Below are 22,862 nucleotides of genomic sequence, written 5' to 3' on the forward strand. Positions count from 1 at the left end.
GACAGTTAATCATTGTGACTAGAATCTGATCTGTTTGCAAGAATAAAGAGCTGAACCGTATGGTAAGAATCAGGCTTCATGTTTGTTTTCACCCTAGACTTGTAAGCATGGACTTAAATTCTTTTTTTTCCCCCTTAATTTGTTTCAGGCTGCTATGGCCATGTTTGGGATGTGACTCAGAACAGCGTTCTCTAGTTAAAACTGATAGCATTTGCCACTTTCCTTAAAAAGTACAACTCTTGTGGGAGGAAGAAAGGAGAAAGGAACACAAGAAATCAGTAGAAGTTTGGGGTTCTAAATGATTCCTAGCTCCTCTTAGGGTCTGCTATTAATTTAATTGATTAAATAGGAAATGTACTTTTAGTCATTCCCACAACATGTTCCACAGCTGGTTCTGTTTTCTGTTGCACAGGCTCTTCTTGCATGCGAATGCCCTTTGCACAAGGCAGAAAAGTTTGTGGCACCACTTCTGTTACTGTGAAAACTCTTTATCGAGCACATTGCCCCCCACCCTGCATTCTCCCTCACCCATCCCAGGGTGCATGAGGCACCATGCCAGGACTCATGGTCCATGTATAATAAAAATATGTATTTCCCAGTGTGGTAAGTTAGAAGACTGATGGTGGCTGGAACAGAAGGAAAACACAATTTAAACATAATGTTTGTATAGCAGGAGAAATTGATTGACATAGCATCATGAAAGGTTAGACACAGTGCTCTGTCAAGTCAGATAAAATGCAAGTTTTGTGAAAGAATGGGTGTACCGGAGCCAAAACAGCCAGCCCCGTGGGGACAGGCATTGGCTCCAGCGGGTCTTTGATAAGTGGAATAATTGCTAATGGACCCAAATGTCTTCTCATTAGAGAAGTCTTGCATGGGACTTGTGAAGAGTGCAGTTTAGTCACCCAGGCACGTGGTGCCTGGATGCCTGAGATGGATGTTACATAGCTTCACAAAGTACTGCCAGTGTTGGCACACCCCCTCCACTGCTCCTGAGCCCCAGGGACTATCCTTACACACAAGCCTGCTTGCCCTGGGGTCCTTGTGGCTGGTGGGAATTTACGTCATGGTGGGCAAAGCTGTTTTCAGCTTGGTCAAGCACAAAGTTATCTTCCAAATCTCTGTCACTGCCTGGGCCGCGCTGCCAGCCTCCATGAGGCTGTCAGCTTGTTTGCCTGCATTGGATTTCCCAAATGTAGTAGGATGCTGGATGAGATACATATCTGTGGTAGCTGACTTACAGATGCCCTATTCAGGAGACGTGTTTTCTGATACCGCAGAGCTGAATAACTAGACTTTAAGCGATGATTCACAGTCACCGTGTTGAGCTTCCCCAGCTGAGTATGTTTTGCTGGTGTTTTCCAGCACTCTGGCTTTTCTCCCCACAGCTGGGCAAGCAACCTCTTGTCCCTGGGGATGTGGCTATTGATGGTGTTAGGGTATCCGGCTGCATCACAGCCACACCATCTGTATGGGCCCTGATGACTGATCTGCAGTCAAGATCCAGCTGGGGATTTCAGCTGGGCCTTGAACTCCTGCAGAGCAGATGTTACAGGAGTACTGAAGGAGAGGCTAGATGACAGTCATATTACCTGCATCCCATTACATCTTCCCTGAGTTGTGAGAGGCCCCATCCCACTCTTTTGTGCAGTGGGGTGGTGCCCTCCCTTTCACTGTTACACAGCCCATTATTGCTTCAAGCAGCTGGATGTGGTTCACAGACTAGAAGAAAAAGACAAGGAGACCATTTCCTTAAGGACCAGCAGCACCATATCTGTAAAGGATAGAATTGTGGAGGCCCCATCTGATAATGGACAGTACTTTACTCCTACTTCCCTCAAGCTTTTATTTCTTCTTCCTCTCCTGTGATTTAAACATCACCTTTCCCATGAGCCATGAGATTTTCTTCTCCTGTTCTCTTACCCTTCTTTATCTCCTCATCCTCCTCCCCTGAAGACGTGCTAGACAAGCCTAGGTAGGGGACTGAGGTCTCCCCAAGTTATGAGTGAGACATTTGAAGCAAGACGTTTTTTCAATTTTCAAGCAGAATTTCCCTTTGATGAAGATGCTGCCAATCTCTTTGCAGTCCCATCTCAAAGAAACATCTCTTCCAAAGAGGCTCTTCTGGTGCTGCATTATCCACACCTTGTGACTTCTGATGCTGCCTTAAGCCTCTTACATATCTAAGCACAGCCTGTGTAGGTCCCCGTGGCAAGGTGCCCGTCCCAGCATACCGATGTAATCTGTAATGGGAAAAGGAAGCAGCAGAAATTCACAGTGCTGACAGGCCAGCTAGCTTCACCTGTACAAACACTGCTATCTATGGGTATGTTTACAACTGAAAAATCAGAAAGACCCATGCAAGGTGCAAAATAAAAGGCCTGAACAAAAAACATAATGGTCAACAGAGGCACTAAAAATACCAATGAACAAGGTTCAAGGGTCTGTGGGGGTCTATAATGTAAGAACCAGAGGAATTCTTCCCAGCAGATCCTGCCTCTTGTGACTTTGGCAAACTGGGTTACAGTGGCTGCTACCTCACTTGTCTCATCCTTTGATAGTTCCTCACTCCGTTGCACCATTACCCTGTGACGGGCAAAGCTTCTGCTACTTGGAACAAATTTTGGATCAACCTCCAACCAGCTTCTGCAGATTTTGGTTCTGCGTATCTTGTTCCCCTTTCTCATCTTCCTGATTCAGGAAGTCCTGGTGGAAATGCCACAAGCAGCCAGGGTGACCCTGCAGAAACCTGGCTTGATGTGACTCGCTGAAACTGCGCCTACGACAGATGGCATGACCAGAGGGAGCGTGGAGCGGCAGGGTTGTGCACACTCAGCTGTGAATACCTGGCAAGGACAAAATCCCTCAGGAGGAGCAGGTGCACCACCTAACATTGCAATCGCACGGGCAGGGACTGTGTGCAGCTGTTACAAACTCACTTGCTTCTGTGCACGTCCCGTATAACCACTGCTGGTTTACAAAGAGCTAAAGTGTACATTTATCAGTGCTCTGCAACTGCCTTTCTCTGCGATAGTGAGGCAGTTGTGCAAAGTTTCCCCAGCTCAAGGCAGCGTCTACCATCTGTGCTTGCCTCCTACCTGCCATTGTATCAGTCACCTAAGCACAGCCCGTGAGCCTCCTCTCTTCTCCCTCCCACCAAATGGGTATCCTCTTCTAGACCTTCAGCCGCATGCTGTTCCTAGGAAATACTCCTATCGACAAAATCAACCTTTGCAGATGTTTGCCAAAATCCTGGATGACTCCTTTGTCATGTACTACAGCCCCCGCCCCCCAGATGCATACTAGAGAGGCTATTTCATGACCAACAAGATGCGGGTTTTTGTTGTTTTTTAAAGTAACTTCTAGACAGAGTCATGTGTACACTGGTGTGCACTGCAGATTTTAAAGGACTGGCACGAAGCAGAAGGCACATCAATCTCACTGCGCAGATGGGTCATCCGAGTCTGCCTCTTGAGTGGCATATTATTTAGAGTTTAATAAAAGATATCTCAGAAGAAAGGGATGCAGCTGAAGCAGAAGCAGCAGAAAATAATGAAAACTGAAAGAAGTGTCATCTGACTGTAAGATAGCCAAGGCTATGACAGATACAGGTCTTATTTTGATCCAAACAGAGGGGAAAAATGGCTCCAGGTTTTGAGGGCTCTTCCTTCCTTAATAAATCTGTGCCACTTTTGATAGCTGCTGTGAGCACATATTGCCAGGCATAGCTGCAGATCCTGGAAGTTGCAGAAGAATGGCTGGCTTGCACACTGACAGCTTATTAACTGGAACATCATCCCATAAAATAGCTGGTGACCAAAGTCACCACAAACCGACAGCCTCTAACTTACTCAGGAGGGTATGCACATCAGCTCCTCCTGTCTTTTCTAGGCAGACTTTTTTCCCCAGAGAACACCTTTAGCTTGAGGGAGATGACATTACTGCTTATTTATATTTATTACTGATTTGTATGACCCTCACATCCAAGAACCTGTTGGTGAACCTGCAACAATACTGCGCCATTCAGAGGAGAAATACACAGTGTCTCAAGTGAGGGTTAGGCACTAATGAAAGTGCAAGGATGTGTACAACACAGATACCTGCTGTGAAGGGAATCAGATGAAGTTTCCTCTGTGTAATTCACAACACCTAAGGCGGACCTTGCTCATTGTAACCCATAAGTCACAAGAGAGGATGATGAGGTGCTAAAGCCTGACTGGCTCTGATCCTTGCAGTTTGCTAGGTCATTACACTGAGTATTCCTTCCCAAAGGTTTGCTACAGAGCTGAACAAGTAACATTTAGTCTGCATGCTTGTATATTTTGGCTGCTATTGCCCTGCCATGGATCTGCCCAGACTGTGGCCTTATCTGTTTGTCACATTTCTGGATCATTTGCAAACTTTCAAACTCAGTAAAAGGGAAAACTGAAGGGTCACAGAGATGGGACAGAGGCACTGTGCAGAGGAGGAAGGGACCAAGAGGTTCCCCTATTCCTCAGAGGCAATCATGTGTAGTAAAATTTCTTGCAACTAATAGCTCTGTATAATAAATTGCAGTGGAAAGTCAGTCTTTGGAAGAGAACCTTAAATAATATTGCCAAAAACTTCACAACAAAGTCTTCCAACTTTCCAAAATATGATGGAAAATAGCCTCTTGGGTCAGCAAGTTCAACTGCAAAGCCCTTCCCGGGACTGCAACCATAAACACAGAAAGGCAGATCGGTTCCAGCAGAGGCTGCTGGGATCAGAAGCAGCCAAGAAAGACACTGCAGCAAACAGCTCTCACTTTACACCCGGCGCTGTCCGCGGAGGGGATGTGAACCACTACTGGGCACGGCCACTATGGCCCAGGTGCAGCTCAACACCTGGCTGGTGCTGTGTGTGTTCGCTGGATCCCAGAGGCTGACAGGTAGGAAGTGCACCTGTTCGTGGGGCAGCTCCTTGGCTTGGCAAATGTTTGTGCAATTCCCGTGGTGCTACGCTTAGCCTGCTTCTTCAGATACACTCAAACGCATCTGCTAGCTGTGCTGACGCAGGAGAGCGTGGTAGCTGGAGTCCCAGCTGGGCTTTGTGCCCAGAGGGAGATGCTTGCGCCTACCTGCAGGATGGAGACCTGCTGCTGCTTCTGGTGGCAGGAGGAGAGGGGGTCTGTGCTGAAAAAGTCTGCTCCTGCAATAACGTGGGGGGATTTCTGGGTGCTTTTTGGGGAAAAGAACAACTGTTGAATGATAAAGTAAATAAGGGAGTATTTTTCCCATCTCCAGATTACATTTATGTTATTATTTCAATACATTATTTCAATACATTATTTGTTATGCTTTCGTTGATTTTTGTTTTACTGTACTTCAAAATCTAACGCTGCGTAAATGTATAAGATGGTTATAAATAACAGCAGTTTGGTGGTTATTCAACAAATTGACTGACTTTGCAAGCCAGGCAGATGTCTTTCATTAGAGGTATCTGTGAACTTTGTGGATCAGTTAGCTGAGAGGAGGAGCCCAGGAAAGAAATTTTCGGATGGTGTAAAAGCTTTGCTGGCACAGTCATGGAGGAAGAGGAAAAAGCAGCTACAGCCCAGCTCACATTCCAAAGCCCCAGCTGGCTTACATTAGGGATCCTGCAGCTGTGCAGAGAAACAAAGCTCAGTCTGAGGGGACAGCAGATCTTCAGGCAGCTTGTACATCTATCTCCCTGAAAAGCTTTAATCAAGAATGGAAAGTTGGAAGTGGGGTTTGGTAGCAGTCGTCACACACATACAGTATTAAATCATTTTTCTACTTTATCTAAGCACCTGCTGACCTTAACTCTAGAGTATTCAATGTATATTCTCTCTCTTTTTTAATATAGAAAAGCTTTATCCGTATAAAAATAATAATGAGAAGTGTCAGAGAGCTTACTATTTTATATCGGCTTTTGCATTTCATCTTTCCTGACCCAGAGGACCCATAGAAGAGGGTCTTGGCTCATGACTATGCTGATCAACATGAAGAAGGGAGGGGTTGCAGCATCCCTCTTACAGTCCTGGACTGAGGATCTATGTGTCTCCTTTTTTTTTTTTTTTTTTTCCACAAAGAAAGAAAAAATAAGGGAAAAAGAAAGTTAAAGTATTAGAAGAATTAGTAAACAAAAAATAAAGGATTATTGGGATTAATGTGACTCTCACATTAATTCTTCTGGCCTAGTATTCATTTTTTCCCAGTTTAAATGAGGTTAGGTGGCCTGGCAAGAAATTAGCTGGACATGAGAACAGCCATGGATTTGACCGTGTTAGCCTCATAATCTGCATCTGCCAGTGGCAGATGCTCAGGGAACAAGTACAAAAACAGGGTGAGCACCAAGTAACATTTCCACCAAAAGTTCTAGGAGCCTGCTGGCACCGTCTTTCCATTGGGCAGCATTTCTTTCTCCTAGCAAAAGCTACAAAGCAACTTGTTGTCAAAACGCATCTGCTCAAATTCCTGCTGCACCCACCCGCAGCGTGAGAGATTTCCTTGCAGCCTTCCAAGACGAATGCCTTTGCTGCCACATGCTATAGCTCTGTGCTGGCAGGATTTGGGGTCATCATACCCAAAATTCATACTTGCCTCCCTTAACCACTTCTGCTTCTCTTGTGAAGCTTGTTTTGCTCATTGAAATCTTGTGATCAGCATCTGTCATATTTGGCAAGCCGTGAGTGACAGCTCAGAAATACCAAAGGCTTTATCGACAAGCAAATGACAGAAACAAATGGGAAGGGCCATGATCTTGTGGTGTCACACTCTGCCTGATGTCTTCCAGATGAACATCCTCGCAGCAGGGATGGTGCCAGCACCAACACACCCCGTCGCAGCCCAGAGGACGCCGACGTCATATTAGAGGTCTCCGGGGCGTTGGGGGCCTCTGGGCAGAGGCACTGTTAGCACCTGCGCTCCCACCTGCTTGCACGTAAAAACTCACCTGTTCTGCTTCTTCTCATCGCCGCCGTATTTCGGGAACTCCTGGAAGATGCCTCAGCGGGGCGGGCTGGCAGTGGGAGAGGCAGGGCGGGAGGCTGGACAGGGCCCTGCGGGGAAGCCGAGGCTCTGGGCCAGGCAGAGCAGGGGCGTGGGGCCGGCAGAGACAGACATCGAGCAGGCGGCTTTGAAATGCTCGTGCTGCTCTTCTCTTCCAGATGCTCTGGGGGAGGCTGGACATCGAGGCCAATGGGACCATCCGGCTGTGGGATGAAGAGCTGGCCTCCCTGCGCCCAGCGCGGCGGTTCATGCAGATCTTAGAGAATGAAGTTCCCAAAACACCGATGGAGATCGAGCAGCTACTGAGATATTATTCACTGACCGATGCCCCTTTGCCTCCAGGAGAGTATGACCGTCTGATTTTCACCAGTGTTTACTGTGCCTATCAGATTCGCTCCATTCAGGGTCTGGATAAAAATCTCTGGATCCATTTTTTCTCCCAGCTAGTTGATGAAATCTTTCGTGATCTGTGCAAGGGGCTCTGCCCTGCAAATTCCACTCTCCTTATGGCTTCCTGGCGCTGGAAGGAGAAACCTTCACATTTAGCATCGCTGAAACAGTTCTATCATTCTAACCTGGCCAGGACCAAGAGAGACACTTAAAAAGGGAAAGTGCCATGGGAAAGGACACATCTGACTTCAGCTGCGTCCTTGTTTGTTTAGAACGCTGGCAATCTTTCCTCAGTATTCAGGACTTTGTAGAAAAATATGCCACACCTTTTTGTACTGCTTTCTGCATTGTGCTGGCAACCCTCTAAGGATTTATACACAGTTTTTTAATTTTTATATGAACCAGGACAAAACTAAAAAGTGCATCTCGCCCTTTTCTCTCTCGTTTTTTTTTTTTTTTTTTTTTTTTTTAAGTGGGCTGAGCTGAAGTGGGCAGTGCTATTTAGATGTGTTATCTGTCTTGATCACTGATGCTTTCTAGGGAGATGTCCTGGCAGCTTTTTTCCAGGATGTTACACTGGTGTCCTAGTTGAATTCATCTTGAATAATTCAGTTCAGCCTCATATTCCTTCTGTGGTTTCAGCCAAATGCAGTCTCGTTTCTCCTCTCTAGTAATCAGCGAAGCAAATGCTGCTGTGTTTCACAATAGAGGTGGTGTATTTAATTTCAGCTTTCTGGTTATGCAGCATCACATTTGATGTGTCCACAGTTATTTCCCACCTCACGTGTTCATTAAAGACCAACCTGAAAATGTATGTATCCCATGAAGCTTCCTAGTATTCACGTATTGTATTTACGTATGTATACTGCTTTGTGTCAGCTATTCGTTTGGAATACACTTCTGTACATCTCATTTAAATTCCTAAGGATCGTGACCTAGTTATTTCTTCAGCAGATTTTACCTCTTCTGAAGTTTTTTTTTTTTTCATACAACTATGGCACTTTAAAGACAAACATAACAAATACACAATCTCTATTCTTAAAATCAGAAATATAATAATTTTGTAGAAGTAGATCTTTAACCTTTTTTTCTGTCTTACATGCTGCTGTATGGAATTAAATAAATATAATTACCTGTACAGGAGGATTTTGATTTGTTGATGTTTTTGTTTCTACTGGGCTTTCTGCTGCCATTCTAGCTATATTAATTTCGAAAATTCATTGTGTGTGCTTAGATGGTGGGATCTGAAATTCTTTTTCTATCAATATACACTTAATTTTCCATGCTGAAAAAGGAGGTATGTGACGTTCAAAGTGGGAACTGCTAGCTTTTGACCTACTTTGTTTTCCTCCAAGCCACTGCTGCCCAACAGATGGAGAGGCAAAATGGTGAGGCAGGAATAAGAAGCCTGGAAGCAAGATGCCACAGAGAATGGGTTTAGAGGTAAGGTTAGGGCTACGAAAGGACACTGCAGGACAGATTTATGCAGTTCATAAAGCTTTTTTTTTTTTTTTTTTTTTTTCCCCAAAGGATGTAGGGATAAAGATTAGCATGTCATTTGAAACAACTTCTAGTAAGCTAGTGTCCCACCATGTTCTTCCAGCCCTGATTTTTTTTTTAAATGTTCTTCTAATCTCTACCCTTCATCCTTTTCCTCAGTCTTCAGTCTTTAATGTCTAGTATACATATGGAGTGATGGAGTTAGGGAATGGCTGCAAATACATCCAGTTTGAGCACAGAACATCATAAAAAGGCTGAGCTGGGATGTCACTAGTGCCTGAAAATATTGCCTTGCTGGAGAATATACAGTCTGAGCTACATAAATGTCTGGATAAACATCGAGGGAGTTGGCTTGGTTACTCAGATACAAAGGCATTCTTTTGAATTCAGGATTTTGTTAGGGTCTGTTTGAGGGCTTTTCTATCTGTAAAGCAGACTCTAAATTGCATCCCAGTGATATCACAAAGTTCCGTGCATGCTCAAGATGGTGCACTTTGGCAGTTTACGTATTTTGGGAGGCAAACCAGGGTTTTGCTGAGCATCTAGCTCAACGGAAACAGCACCAACCACACTGCGATGAATCCTCCAGCCTCCGGGTTTCCTAAAACCCGACTCTGGGGTCTTGCTGCCCGTCTCGGCTGCCCTGTAGGAACACACCAGTGCCCTCTACAGCCGCAGCAGTCCCACTGCAGCAGCACCACGGCTTGACGGAGCGCAGCCTGCAACCCACAGGAACACAGGCAGAACCTGTCACTTGGTGGTCCCTTTGATCCCTTCTGTGCTAGGTTAGCAATGTGGCATAGAGGTTATCCATAGCCTTGTATTCAAGGAGCTCATCTGTGGGGAAACTACTGCCACTGCATGGCATGATACTACTCACTTCAAAATCGTGACTCGAATACTAGATTTAAAAACACTTTACTTACCTTGCTCCTGAGCTTTCAGAGGTTGGTCCATTCGTAGCTTTGAGCCTTCATCCTTCTAGCCCCTACTATCCTAGTAGGCTAGAAGCATGCTTTTTTTTTCTTTTTTTTTCTTTTTTTTTTTTTTTTTTTCCCCAAATGCATTATTTTCATTAAAAGGAAGCTGAGATTCTTAAACGCTTGTCTTGCATGTTCTTCTTGACCTCAGGAAGTTCAGATTAAGAAAAGCGAAAAATATTATGGAACTTGCAATAAAGTCATAAGAGGCACCAACACTTCACACACACACAAGAGAAAAGTGTGTGCACAGCCCCAGTAACTATCTTGCTCAGTAACCCATACCGCAGCTCATACAATCGCCATGCTCCTTTCCCTCCTGAACTGGCACCTCAGGCCGTTAAAAGAACCCAAGTCTCACAGCCAACAACAAATTCCAATCTGAGAAAACTGTACATATTTTGTATTTTTTATTACATTCAATTTCATTACATTTATTCCCTTAACAGATATGCAAGGAAAGTCACCACATCCTTTGCTTTCTGGATGCTAGGGATCTGCCGTAGCATTACTGCAGTGTTTCTCTGATCCTTGGCAATTCACTACATCGCCCCACCCCTGCCCCAAACTACCTCATGCTTTATGCTTAAATCAAACACCAACACTGGACACACACATACATCCTGTAAAGACCTTTCTATGGATGAATGACAGACACAGCAATGGCCCTGCAGTCAGGCACAAGCGTGCAGCATAAGGAAAGCACTGGACACATGATAGCATGCTCAAAGTAGAGGATGATATCCGAAGAGGAGCTATACCCAAGTTCATGGCACCTTGGCTTTTCTTACGCTCCTTTCACATCTGCATTTAATTTTCTGACCCTTGGAGTGAGCTGGCACCTGGGAGCCGCTTTGGCTGAGCCTCGGAATAGATCAGGAAGCCTGTGAAGGTGATGTACTTGCCATGGTTGCTGTAGGCACCGTAGCCTTCATGCTGATGGCTGTAGAGCCAGACGGTGTCCCCGTATTGCAGAGGCAGCATGATACTCTGGCTCTGCATCTCCCGCCTCTTGGAGTGGTTGTCATCGTAGATCATGGCCTGCACCTCATTGTGGTTCTTCATAAGTTTCACTGACATGGTCTTAAAGGGCATTTTGCCAATGGTGAAGGAGAAATAGTATGCACCAGGTATGCGGCATGAGAAGATGCCAGTGGAGGAATTGAAATCTTTCCCAATATTCACAAACTCCGTGTCAAATGTGATCGGCTCATGCTGGGTTTGCTTGTCATCTGTCCCCAGGAGACTTTGTGAGCGAGCAACAGAGAACGCAGAGCGAGGGTCTTGCTCCCTCTTCGGCTGATCAGACAACATGTGTCGCTGGGAAGCTTCATTCTGCTCTCCTGGAAGCTGCTGAATATTGTGACGGGAAGGCCCCAGCTCTTGAGAGCTAAGAGCATTTTGGAAGAAGGCAGAAGTGTCTGGATAGATTAGGTAGCCATTGAAAGTTGTATAGGGGCCCACATTGCTGTAAAGAGCATACTTGGGGTCTCCATGTAAACGCAGCCAGACTGTGTCACCATAGTCAAGCTGCAGCATCGCACTCTGGCTGGCTACCTTCCGTTCCTTGCGGTGATGTTCATCATACACAATCACTTGCACCTCATTCTTGTTTCTCATCAGCATGACAGACAAGTTTTTCTTTGGGTATTTCCCAACTGTGAAGGAGAAGTAGTATGCTCCAGGAATCCGACACCGGAACAACCCAGTCTTGGGATCAAAGTCATTGCCAATGTTCACATACACTTTGTCAAAGGTTATGACCATCTCAGAGCTCCCTTCCATGCTGCTGGTTCGGGCCACCGAGAAAGCAGAGCGAAATTCAGTATTGCTGTCTACTGGGAAGCCATCTGTGTGCATTAAAATCATGCACCAGAGGAAGCCAATCAGAACCTGAACCTTCAGAGTCATCATTGTATCTGAAAAGAAAAAGAAGCACATTTTAGCAGGAATCCCATTAATTTCCAGCTCATACTCCAGCTGAGACCCAGACCCGAATCCTGCTAAATAGACATCAAAGTCTATGCAAAATATTGAGAAGTTCTCACAGCATTCTCTGATCAGTGTACGGGACTGTATCTCAGTTCATATTCCAGCACCATTTTGATATTTTCCCAGTGACAGCTGGACTTTTTTTTCCCGTACTTCTAGGAAGAAAAAAGAATCTTCTTCTCTGAAAGCCTCGCTATCCTATAGTTTGTCTGCAGAACACTGTGCTGCTCACACTGCAGAGGGATCTCAGAGCTTTCTGGGGCTTTGCCAGAGCTCTCTTTTGTAGTGGTTTATTCATAAGACCAAGGATGAAAAAAAGCCCTACACAGGCCTTGTATTATGTAACTGAGATCCAGCTGAAGGGCAGGGAGAAGAGGACATATGCTCCCGAGATTCCCATGCAGATGTCATTGCCTGGCACTGCAGCAGCTGTTTCACAGGATGCAGAAACTGGAAGCCAAGTAAGTTGGTAGGCCCCATTACTCAGACAGACTTCACTGTGGAGCTGTGAGGAATGCAAAGAAACTGGAGGAAGAAGGATTGTTTAGGGAGGAAGGAAGACAATGGAGAAAGTGAATGAAATGGAAAAAAAGAAGGAAAATAAAAGATAATTAAAAGGCAAGTCTCCCTGAGGGAGAGTTTTCTCTGAGGGAGAACTAAAAACACCAGAAACAAGGAAACAACTCACTATCTAGAGAATAGACCACAGAGAAAAAAACTTCTCTGACCCTTAAAAAAGAGGGATAAGTTAGGAGCTAATGGGATTTTCTGCCTCTATTTTCTTTGAATTTTTTTTTGGATTGAGGCCAAAAATCATCTATTAGTGCTTTCAGGCTGAAAACAAAACTGCCAGTCATTCCAGTGAGAAGCTTCTCCCTCTGTCACGTCTCTGTGCTTATTAAAATATCATTCAGGCTGGGAAGCAACTGCCTGCTTTGCAGTCTGCCCCATCTGTCACCCTAGAACTGGTGCCTTGCCAGCCAGCAAACAATGAATTCACAGACTGGCAGAACAGGAGCAAACCACGCTACTCATTGCGGGATGGGTGAAAATAAATCCTGAATTAAAAATGATAAAGGGGTAAACATTTGAAAAAAATGGGGGATGACACAGTAATAGAAGTAAAGCAGATGGAATCCACATAGACTGTGAGGAGGTAATGGGATCCTGCTTTGGCACAATGCGTTACCTGCAATAACCAACCAACAAGAATTCAGTTTGACCCACAGTCCCTGCTCCCTCATACTTGAGAATAAAACTGAAATCTGAAATGCAACTCTAATAGCTCTGAAGGCAGCAATAAATTAAATTCTCACCTATTGAAAGGGACACACTAACAAAGACAAAAAGAAATATCCCTCCTTGTTCCAATTTTACATTGGATCACTCCTCACAAGCATCTCAGTATTTTCCTCCATGCCTCTGAACTCAGAACGCTTTGCCCAACTTTGACTGCTTTGACTCCTGAGCATACCACACACCCTTGGGATCCCATGGGGTGCACCGATGAGTGTTGAGAGAGATGACTGATATATCGAGGTCACTCTGAATGTTCATGGAGATGAAAGGAGATCCCTGGTGACTGGAGAAAGGCAAATGTTGCACCCGCCTTCACAAAGGGCAAGAAAGATAACCTGAGGAACTACAAGCTGGCTGGACAATTAGCCCCTGACTTTGCTTCCTGGGAAGATCACGGAGCATGTCTTCTTGGAACACAGTGCTGGGAAGACAAAGAAGGACATGACTGGGAATGTTCAGCTCAGACTGATTAAAGGTAGATCATGCCTAACCACACTGACTGCCTTCTGAGATAAAACGACTAACCTTACCCATGACGCTTACAAGGAACTAACCACCTGTCTGTCTCTCATCCAACAAATTAATTAAAGAAAGCATTTTTAATGTAACTATTAAGCCATAGCTAATGACATGTATCTGCTTCCATGCTGTCTTTTATTTTTCCTCACTTCGCCTTTTAGCTTGTGAGCTCAGGGCGAAGACTCTCTCTCTTCCCATGTCTGTACTGCATTTGGCCACTGCTGCAGTTTAAACAATACTAATAGGCCCTAACATCTCACCAAGAACTAAATGCCAAACAGTCACACTGTGAGCTTAGCCTCTGGTTCTGCAGAATTATTTCTGCACAGTGCTACATCTAGCACGGCAGGCTCATTTCAGCTTCCAGCTTAGTAAAACAGTCCCTAAAGGCAAACTTGTAAAGGCTGTTAGATGTTTGTGATTCATACTCATCCGTTGTTATCCCAATGATCACCATGGTGTGGCCACACGGAGAAGCAGGCTGTGACATTCCTGAATGCTCTTGAGGCAAAAAATGACAGCAAAGTATTAAGAATGCATGTTTTTAGCCACACTATATGGAAGTTGGGGAATATACTATAGGCAGGACACCGCTGGCCAATCTCGAAAAGACAAAACAGTTTAATAAACTCTACAGTGAGTCTGACCTTGTGTTTCTTCATATGACCGCTATCCTTGTTTCTGTCCCAAAGTTAGTTTCTCTGTAATATGGTCGCTTTGCAAAGGTTGGATCTCTCAGTTACAGTTGCAAAGACTCCCTGCTGCTGCAGAGTCTCTTGTTTATCAGCTCTTCCCAGTAACGTGCCGGCAAGTCATTTAAATAAGGCAGTTAATTATGCCGTGTTTCCATTAGCAAATTATTTCCTTGACAGCTCCCACTCACCACTTTCAGGACTATTTAGGTTCTTTAGCTATTTAAAATAATTTAGAAAGTATCTAATAACTGCCTCTCACTAAACCAATCTAAGAATCATTTGCCAATCATTAGGAAGACTCAGCTAACTACAGGGCTGCCATAAACAGAGGCAACTCACAGCTCCTGGACTTCAGAATTAGCATGGTAAGTCTGCAAGATAAAGCTTCCGAAATGCTTCATTGCTGCCCAAGCAAAGGCAGAAGTCCTTGGGCAAAGGTGCTCAAGCCTTTTCCTGTGATAGCTTTGAAGGGAAGAGAGAGCATCAGGATGTGATGGTCATGGGATCTGTGGTGTCAGCCTTGAGTTCATGCTGTGGCATAAGTTTGGAAACTGCAGGGTGAGAGAAGAGACTCAGGCCAGAGGCGGAAAGTGGGCCTTCGGCATGGGTCACACGAGTCACACACAGCAGCTGTGTTGCCCTCATTCCATTTATGTATGGAGCAGGGTACTTTGTCTGCCACCCTACCATTCCTTATTATAGGCGCCCCTGTGGTGTTAGCGCAGAGGTATACGATGTAGCCAAGCAGATCCAAGGCATAAATACGGAGTGCTAGTGCCTTTACACCAGGCAGTACTATTAGGGGACAGCAGCCTACAGGGAAGAAGACAAGAAATTAATTTTGGAAGAGGAGGCACAAAAAACGTGATGGAGCTCACCAGTTCTCAAAGGCACTGACATTACATCAATGACCTGAAAAGACTGGACTAAAATGGTAGTGACTCACATAGCAGGCCAGGAATTGCTAACCCTTTTTTTGGAAAGAAAGTGACAGAATTCACCATGTGCATGACCCAGGAAACTTTAATACCTTTGTGTTAGCTGGAGGTGATTTTTCTGTCCTGAAACAGAATCAATCCCACAGTGGAAAGACAATTAGCTTTATTCTTCTATTGAAATCCATGGATTTTAGTAAAGGACTTTCAATAACAGAAAGGTCACCCCATTTCTAGTCTTGTAGGTCAGATCTTCTTGTAAAACTCAAGAGGGTTTTCTTTTTATTCCAAAATATTAATGAGCCAGATTCCCTAATCCTACCTTTGGCAAGAGTCCTTTAATTTCCTAAGATCATAAGATCACTGAAAAATGACATAAGAAACCAAAGTGAAGCAATGCAGCTGGATTCACTGTTAGTAAAAGTTTGCAAAATCATGTAAGCTACAAGAGCAAAGCCCTGTTCTTCCAAGCTCTTGCTCTAATATTTAAGGACAGTTGCAAATGTTTCAATTATTTGAATCAGTGAAAGCCTGCGTAACGAACAGCTTTCTTGGGCTATGGTTAGCAAGATTTTTTTTTCCCCAGATACCACATACTGTCTGCTCCACTCATTTGATACAGATTAAGAGCATCACTTCTCCCAGTATCAAAGAGAAATTTATTGTAGCAAATCCTCAAAAGCAAAGTCAGTATAAAGAGTACTGTGTAACAAAATCTGGGACTCACTTAGGACTTTGACCTTTCTCTGCTTTTGATGAATGTGTTTTTTTGAACTCTGCATCAGTCCAGAGAGGTGAATCACTGTCTGAAGCATTTGGGATGCTTCTTGGAAATTATAAGCCACACTTTGAATCACAGAATTGTATGGCAATAATAAAGAAAGTACTTCATTTTAAATGTTTCCTTCAGTCAAGGGAGTCTGTCAGCATAATAAACCAGCTTCTGTATACCCCAAGATCTGTGGAGAGACAAAAATTCTTTTGAAATTCCTCAACTCTGGCCATACTCAGGAAAAGGAAATGGAGAGACTGTATTTTGGCAGAAGCTCCTAATGTTAGCTTGCGCTTCAGAATATTAATTAAAACTTCAGTATTTCAACTGAAATTCTAACAACTCTGTTTAAGCTAAAATGATGATATATAAAATGATGTATATGCACTGATCAAAACAGAAACATGATAGTTTTGATATTAACCTTTTTTATTCCTATAACAGCATTCAGGGAAGTTTGTTATACACGTTTGCTGTGCCAGGGTGACACACCACGTCATCCATTTTGACTATTATGTGCATGTATAAATGTATTAATTTAGAAAGGCAAAGTGGTGTTTTAGTAGAGAATAAGGCTGAATAAACTCTAGGTGGGAGCCAGCAATTATTCTAACAGACTAAAATGTAATACACATTTTTTACATACTTTTTAAATGAACAAATTACAAAAATCCAACCTTCCACTGCATACACAATCCTCAAGCAAACAAGACCAAAAAAACGTAAAGCAAAGAAACATACTCTGAACACTGATCTGAAGTGGAAAAACAACAGAAAACATTATTAGAATATTTGAGTTTAAACTACAGTGCATAAAATGTGTTGAATTCTATGAAGTTGTTCCACACTTGCAGTTAAACAGACTGTTACTAAACTGTAATTGAAATCACACCAGCAGAAAGTAGTAAAAAAACCCAAGCTACTGCTAGGAATGAGCTCAGAGATAAATGGTTTATGTGAAAGCATAGGCCAGAGGAGACTGAAAACTGCAGCCTGAGAAAGCCAGAAGTCTCTGTTGCTGTCCAATGTTTATTTAACATTGCTACCTTTAGACATAAAACACTGAGACCATTTCTACAGCAGGATTTTTTTCATGGATCCAGTTACAGCTGCAGTAATGCCAAGGTTAAACCACCTCCTTTCATGCCCCAAACCTTATTTCCTATTTTCCTGGATTGCGTGTGCATTTCTTTCTACTGCACAAGAGATGCTGAGCCTGTGGAACACGGCTGTGCTGAAGCGTCCTGTTTCTTCGAGAGCAGCCAGGTTGCTACCCCAGAAGGCAGATCACACTAGCATAAATGATTAACTGAGACAGGTTTGCCTGGAATACCAGGAGCATTTAAAGAACGTAACTCACTTTGACAGCATCTACCGTAAGGATCTCAGAGGGGCTTTGTGATGATTTTACATTAAACTTCTCATCTTGCTTAAATTAAGATATTCAAATCACAGTAGTCTGCAAAGAAGCTTGCTAAACTGCACATTGCTACACTCTGTAAAAGAGCTTTTAAAAGACGCTTACAATCTACAGGCCATAGGATAGGGAACTTGGGTAAAAGCAAGCAAATGCAGCACATGATTTCTCACTTTTACTACGCTGTTATAAGGTCAAAACAAAGAAACAAAACAAACAAAAACCAAAACCAGCCTCCCCCTGCAGGATTAAAGGTGCTAAAATGAAAGAGTCAGTCAGTAGGACAGTTCCATTTCATCATCTGACCAGCTGGACTCAACAGGCACGATTCTGTTGGTGCCACAGCAGTGATAAGGGAGAATGTGAAGAAGGCAATGGTTACACAGAGGTTCTCCTAAGAGGCAACAAGGGAGAAAGTTTACACATGTTTGTGTAAGTTTCTGGGTTGGAGACAAAATCCGAGAACCTAAGGAAGATGCAGATTGGCTCAGTATCACAGGTTACTCTTTTCATTTTTCCTTTTCAATATGAGTTTAAATAGAAAAAGAATTTTACAATTTTTTCCCCCCAAGAACTAATGCAGCATGAGGACTTTAAAGGGTTGACAAAGACTGAAAAGGCAATTTAGACAGCCTCACTGAACAAAAGTTTGTTTGTAGGTCAGACAGATAGCTGGCCTAAGCTGTCTAGCTTATCCTGTTCTTAGCTCAGGACAGCTCCCACTCCTTCTATTACGTAATGAAAGTCTAACAACAGTTCAAAGGCATAGGCATAGGTAGTTATTGATTATTTTTAATCACGCTTTCCTCTACGCATCTAAGTAGCAGTTTCCTTCAGTACAGCTGAAGGAATATTTTCATCCTCCAAGCACGCAGATCAGAACGGGAGGTTCCTAATTTGTTCTCAGAGTTGATGCCCCATTTGTCAGTTTTCCTTAAATCCTTAATCGTAGCAAATGTTTAGAGAAAGTAAGGGAAATTTCATTAGGATTAGAGTAACTCTTCCAGTTAAACACAGGCTGTCCTGGTCTTCCTGCCTGCTCCATACTGCTACTTTCATTCACATGCCCAGTCATCCAGCAGACTGCTCAGGCACAGCACTATCAGCTGGGGAAAATCTTGCAGTGATCCTTTCATGTTCTCATTTCTCCTCATTAAGAATGAAAACAACTGTTAATAGGAGGTATATCTGTTCTGGATCTAATGGGAACCTGTGGAACCTGCCACCCATGAAAGTGCACTAAGCAGGAAAGTCATTTTGGCTGTCTGTACATAGAATCATAGAATCATAGAATATCCTGAGTTGGAAGGGACCCTTAAGGATCATCAAGTCCAACTCTTGATACCGCACAGGTCTACCCAAAAGTTCAGACCATGTGACTAAGTGCACAGTCCAATCTCTTCTTAAATTCAGACAGGCTCGGTGCAGTGACCACTTCCCTGGGGAGCCTGTTCCAGTGTGCAACCACCCTCTCTGTGAAGAACCCCCTCCTGATGTCGAGCATAAATTTCCCCTGCCTCAGCTTAACCCCGTTCCCGCGGGTCCTGTCACTGCTGTTAATGGAGAAAAGGTCTCCTGCCTCTCGACACCCCCTTACGAGGAAGTTGTAGACTGTGATGAGGTCTCCCCTCAGCCTCCTCTTCTCCAGGCTGAACAGGCCCAGTGACCTCAGCCGTTCCTCGTACGTCTTCCCCTCCAGGCCTTTCACCATCCTTGTAGCCCTCCTCTGGACACTCTCCAACAGTTTCATGTCCTTTTTATACTGTGGTGCCCAGAACTGCACACAGTACTCGAGGTGAGGCCGCACCAGCGCAGAGTAGAGCGGGACAATCACCTCCCTTGACCTACTAGCGATGCCGTGCTTGATGCACCCCAGGACACGGTTGGCCCTCCTGGCCGCCAGGGCACACTGCTGGCTCATATTCAACTTGCTGTCAACCACGACCCCCAGATCCCTCTCTTCCAGGCTGCTCTCTAGCGTCTCATCACCCAGTCTGTACGTGCAGCCAGGGTTTCCCCGTCCCAGGTGCAGGACCCGGCACTTGCTCCTATTGAACTTCATGTGGTTGGTGATCGCCCAGCTCTCTAACCTATCCAGATCCCTCTGCAAGGCCTTTCCACCCTCATTCGAGTCCACAACTCCTCCAAGTTTGGTGTCATCAGCAAACTTGCTCAAAATACCTTCTATTCCTACATCCAGATCGTTTATAAAAATATTGAAAAGTACCGGCCCTAAAATGGAGCCTTGAGGGACCCCACTGGTGATCGCCCGCCAGCCTGACGCAGCCCCATTTACTATAACCCTTTGGGCCCTGCCCGTTAGCCAATTGCTCACCCATCGTATGATGTTTTTATTTAGCTGTATGGTGGACATTTTGTCCAGTAGGATCCTATGGGAAACCGTGTCGAAAGCCTTGCTGAAGTCCAAAAAAATCACATCAGCTGGTTTCCCTTGGTCCATCATACGGGTGATCTTATCATAAAAGGAAATCAGGTTAGTTAGGCAGGACCTACCCTTCACAAACCCATGCTGACTGGGACCAATGACTGCTTTGTCCCAGAGGTGCACCTCAATAAGTTCGAGAACCATCTTCTCCATGATTTTACCAGGCACTGACGTGAGACTGACAGGCCTGTAATTGCTAGGGTCTTCTTTCTGACCCTTCTTGTAAATCGGCACAACATTTGCCAGCTTCCAGTCTACCGGGACCTCTCCAAATTCCCAGGATCGTTGAAAAATAATTGAGAGAGGTTCCGCGATGACGTCCGCCAGCTCTTTCAGCACCCGGGGATGAATCCCATCCGGACCCATGGACTTGTAGGGATCCAGGTGGAGTAGCAAATCCTGCACACGTTCAGGGTCGGTTGGGAGTTTGTCATCCCCACTGTCCCAGTCCTCTAGCTCAGGGCACCCTGGGTCCCAAAGCCCATCATCGGCATTGAAGACAGAGGCGAAGAAGGCGTTAAGCGTCTCTGCTTTGCCTATGTCATTGTCTGTGAGGAGACCTTCCCTATCAAGGAGCGGCCCTATGTATTCTTTAGTTCTCCTTTTTCCATTCACATATCTGAAAAAGCCCTTTTTATTTTCTCTCACAGACACAGCCAGCTTCAGATTACAGGACATTACAGGAGTCACAACTTCAGTTGTACCAGTCTTCCTGTTGAAGACTGTTGAACATGAGATTGTGGAGATATCATAATGAGATACTGGAACCTGTAGAGTAATCTCAAAGTTTGTTCTTTGTCATCTCTGTCCTCGATTTACTTTCTGTAAGTCTGTGCTCTTGTACTTTGTATCAGAAAAGATACGATTTTAATATAACTAATTGCTATGTAAGGTCCTATGGAAAAGAGAACAAGTTTTAGATTTTTCTTGTCTGTTTTCTTCTCTGTCTGCATATGCACACCTTCCCTTCCTCTCTCTTGCTTGAGCAGGCACACGATTCTCATCTTTCCTGGAACTCTGTGCCTGCAGTAGCTGATTCCAACCAATTCCCCACTCACTGGAATGCTGCCCTCTGGTCACTGCTCTACGACCTGCCACATTACCCACATGGGTAAAAGCAAGAGGGGATACGCTGGTTCTTGCTGCTTGATCGCTGCATCACAAGTTAGGATGAGCTTGCGGAGTCCAATAATCATCCCCTAAGGAAATTAATGGATAGCTGAGTGCCAGCTGGGATTACTTGCAAAGACAGCAAAATGCATTTTGGTATCCTAGTCATGTCTGAGCTCATAGGCTGCTAAGAGTTTATTTAGCAATGCAACAAAAGATGTTCACAAGCTGGGTAACTCTGGTCCCTCTCTTGATTACCTGCAGTTAAGAGAAAACTTTCAGAATCAATGAGATTTAGTTCCCTTTGATAGAGCAACCTGTAACACTATGTTTCACCAATGAAAACATAACTGCTTTTGTCTTTTATCCATCAAAGGCTGAACTACAGCATACTTTGAAAAATATCTCGTGCTATTGACTAGTACGTTCCAACAGTAGGCTTCACAAATCCACCTGAAAAAAACCCATCCTACACAGGGATATTTGCCTACAAGAATGCTGCTTTCCCTGAGAGTTTTTTTTTTTTTTTGTCTTGACAGGTAAGGCAGGAAAGCATGCTGTCTTTTAACATCTGCCATCACACTCAGCCAAAAAATCACCTTCATTTCTTTTCATGTCCTGCTGTTTTATTACTGTGAAGGTACTCAGAGCACACTGCGAATTGCACTGCAGTGCTGCTTTTTGCTGCCAACATGCTGCAACATCTCAATTTGGAAATTCACTGAGCTGTGGTTTACTGAAGAAGGTGATTCAAAGCTTTAAGATCTGTGTATCTCCATGAGAATTACTTCCATCTCTGCTCCGGCACACCTTCCTTTCTGCTTCTTTTTCTGCTGGGGCAGGACATAGGCCTGAGCTGGAGAACTGAGAAGAAACAACCGTGATGTACTCAGCACCAACGCAGAGCCCAGTATTACTCCAGGATGAAAATCCTGCTCTGCCAATGAAGTCCTGCAGTCCACATAATGCGCCTTAGTATTTGTTGCTTGACATGAATCACGGTTTATCAAATTCTAGGTGTGGTAGCATTCTCTCTTTTATGTCCACAGACACACAGTAAAAAGTAGCAAAGCAAGGCAGGAAAGTTAGTCATGTTTGTTCACATTGACTCTTCACAACCCTCCATGTGTGGTTCCTCACTTCCAGTGGTCTTTCCTGGCAAATCTCTTGCAATGACACCTCTCTGTGGAAAGCCTATAGATAGCTGCAACCTGAGCCCTATCAGTTTTTTTATCCATTTTACAAAAAAATATTTCTCAGAAGGCTACAGCTGGTGCAAATAAGACAGCCAGGGCTGTGAATTCATCCCTGATATCTTCAGGAAAACACATGTTTTTGCTTCCACTTTTAAAACTCTGAGCATATTTCCATCCAGAGATTTAACCAGTTTGTCATCTTCTATAACAAGAAGCTATGAATTTCCTCCATTAAACCCTGTACAATTCAAGTTTTCACAAATGTGCTTTTGAAATTGGATTTTTCTGTGAAAATATGACACAGAAGTGCTGCTGGCCACAAGGCAGAGTGTACTGCCTTGGATGCAAGAACAGAGAGAAGCATTTTCAGAGCAATATCCTTACATAATTTCACACACATGATTCTACAAAGCTTTCCCATACCTGCTTTCTGTCTTTGTATTGTTTCCAGTATTTAAAAAGGGCCCATTCCCTCTTAATGGCAGTAGAAATGTTTATGTGTCTATTTCTGTAAAAGTCCATCTGCACTGGGAAGCTGCTGGTAAAAGGCTTTGGCATTACCATCAAAAAGCGCTGCTGGACACTGCTGTTCACTCATCAGTTCCTCATTCACACAGAG

General features: G+C 44.2%; 2 protein-coding genes across 6 annotated transcripts in view; one reads left to right on the forward strand and one right to left on the reverse strand.

The window, feature by feature from the left end:
* The first annotated feature begins 2,241 nt into the window (after positions 1 to 2,241).
* Positions 2,242 to 8,525, forward strand: FAM180B (family with sequence similarity 180 member B). Its single transcript, XM_013193612.3, has 3 exons — positions 2,242 to 4,909; positions 6,778 to 6,857; positions 7,151 to 8,525. Exons 1-3 carry the CDS (start codon positions 4,843 to 4,845, stop codon positions 7,592 to 7,594), a joined length of 591 nt encoding a protein of 196 aa, XP_013049066.2. The 5' UTR covers positions 2,242 to 4,842; the 3' UTR covers positions 7,595 to 8,525.
* Positions 8,526 to 10,255: 1,730 nt separating this feature from the next.
* Positions 10,256 to 22,862, reverse strand: part of C1QTNF4 (C1q and TNF related 4) — a 37,408-nt gene continuing 24,801 nt past the window's right edge. For 4 of the 5 annotated variants that reach the window (XM_013193635.3, XM_048057155.2, XM_013193631.3 and 1 more), the window contains exon 2: positions 10,256 to 11,781. In XM_013193635.3, coding sequence (XP_013049089.1) covers positions 10,673 to 11,776 — 1,104 coding nt within the window. In that variant the 5' untranslated portion in view covers positions 11,777 to 11,781 and the 3' untranslated portion in view covers positions 10,256 to 10,672. Of the gene's footprint in view, positions 11,782 to 16,029; positions 16,159 to 22,862 lie in introns of those variants that run through there. The other variant, XM_013193627.3, reaches the window with a different exon arrangement.

The sequence above is a fragment of the Anser cygnoides genome, chromosome 5 (genome assembly GCF_040182565.1).
Source record: "Anser cygnoides isolate HZ-2024a breed goose chromosome 5, Taihu_goose_T2T_genome, whole genome shotgun sequence".
In the NCBI taxonomy this organism is placed as follows: Eukaryota; Metazoa; Chordata; class Aves; order Anseriformes; family Anatidae; genus Anser; species Anser cygnoides.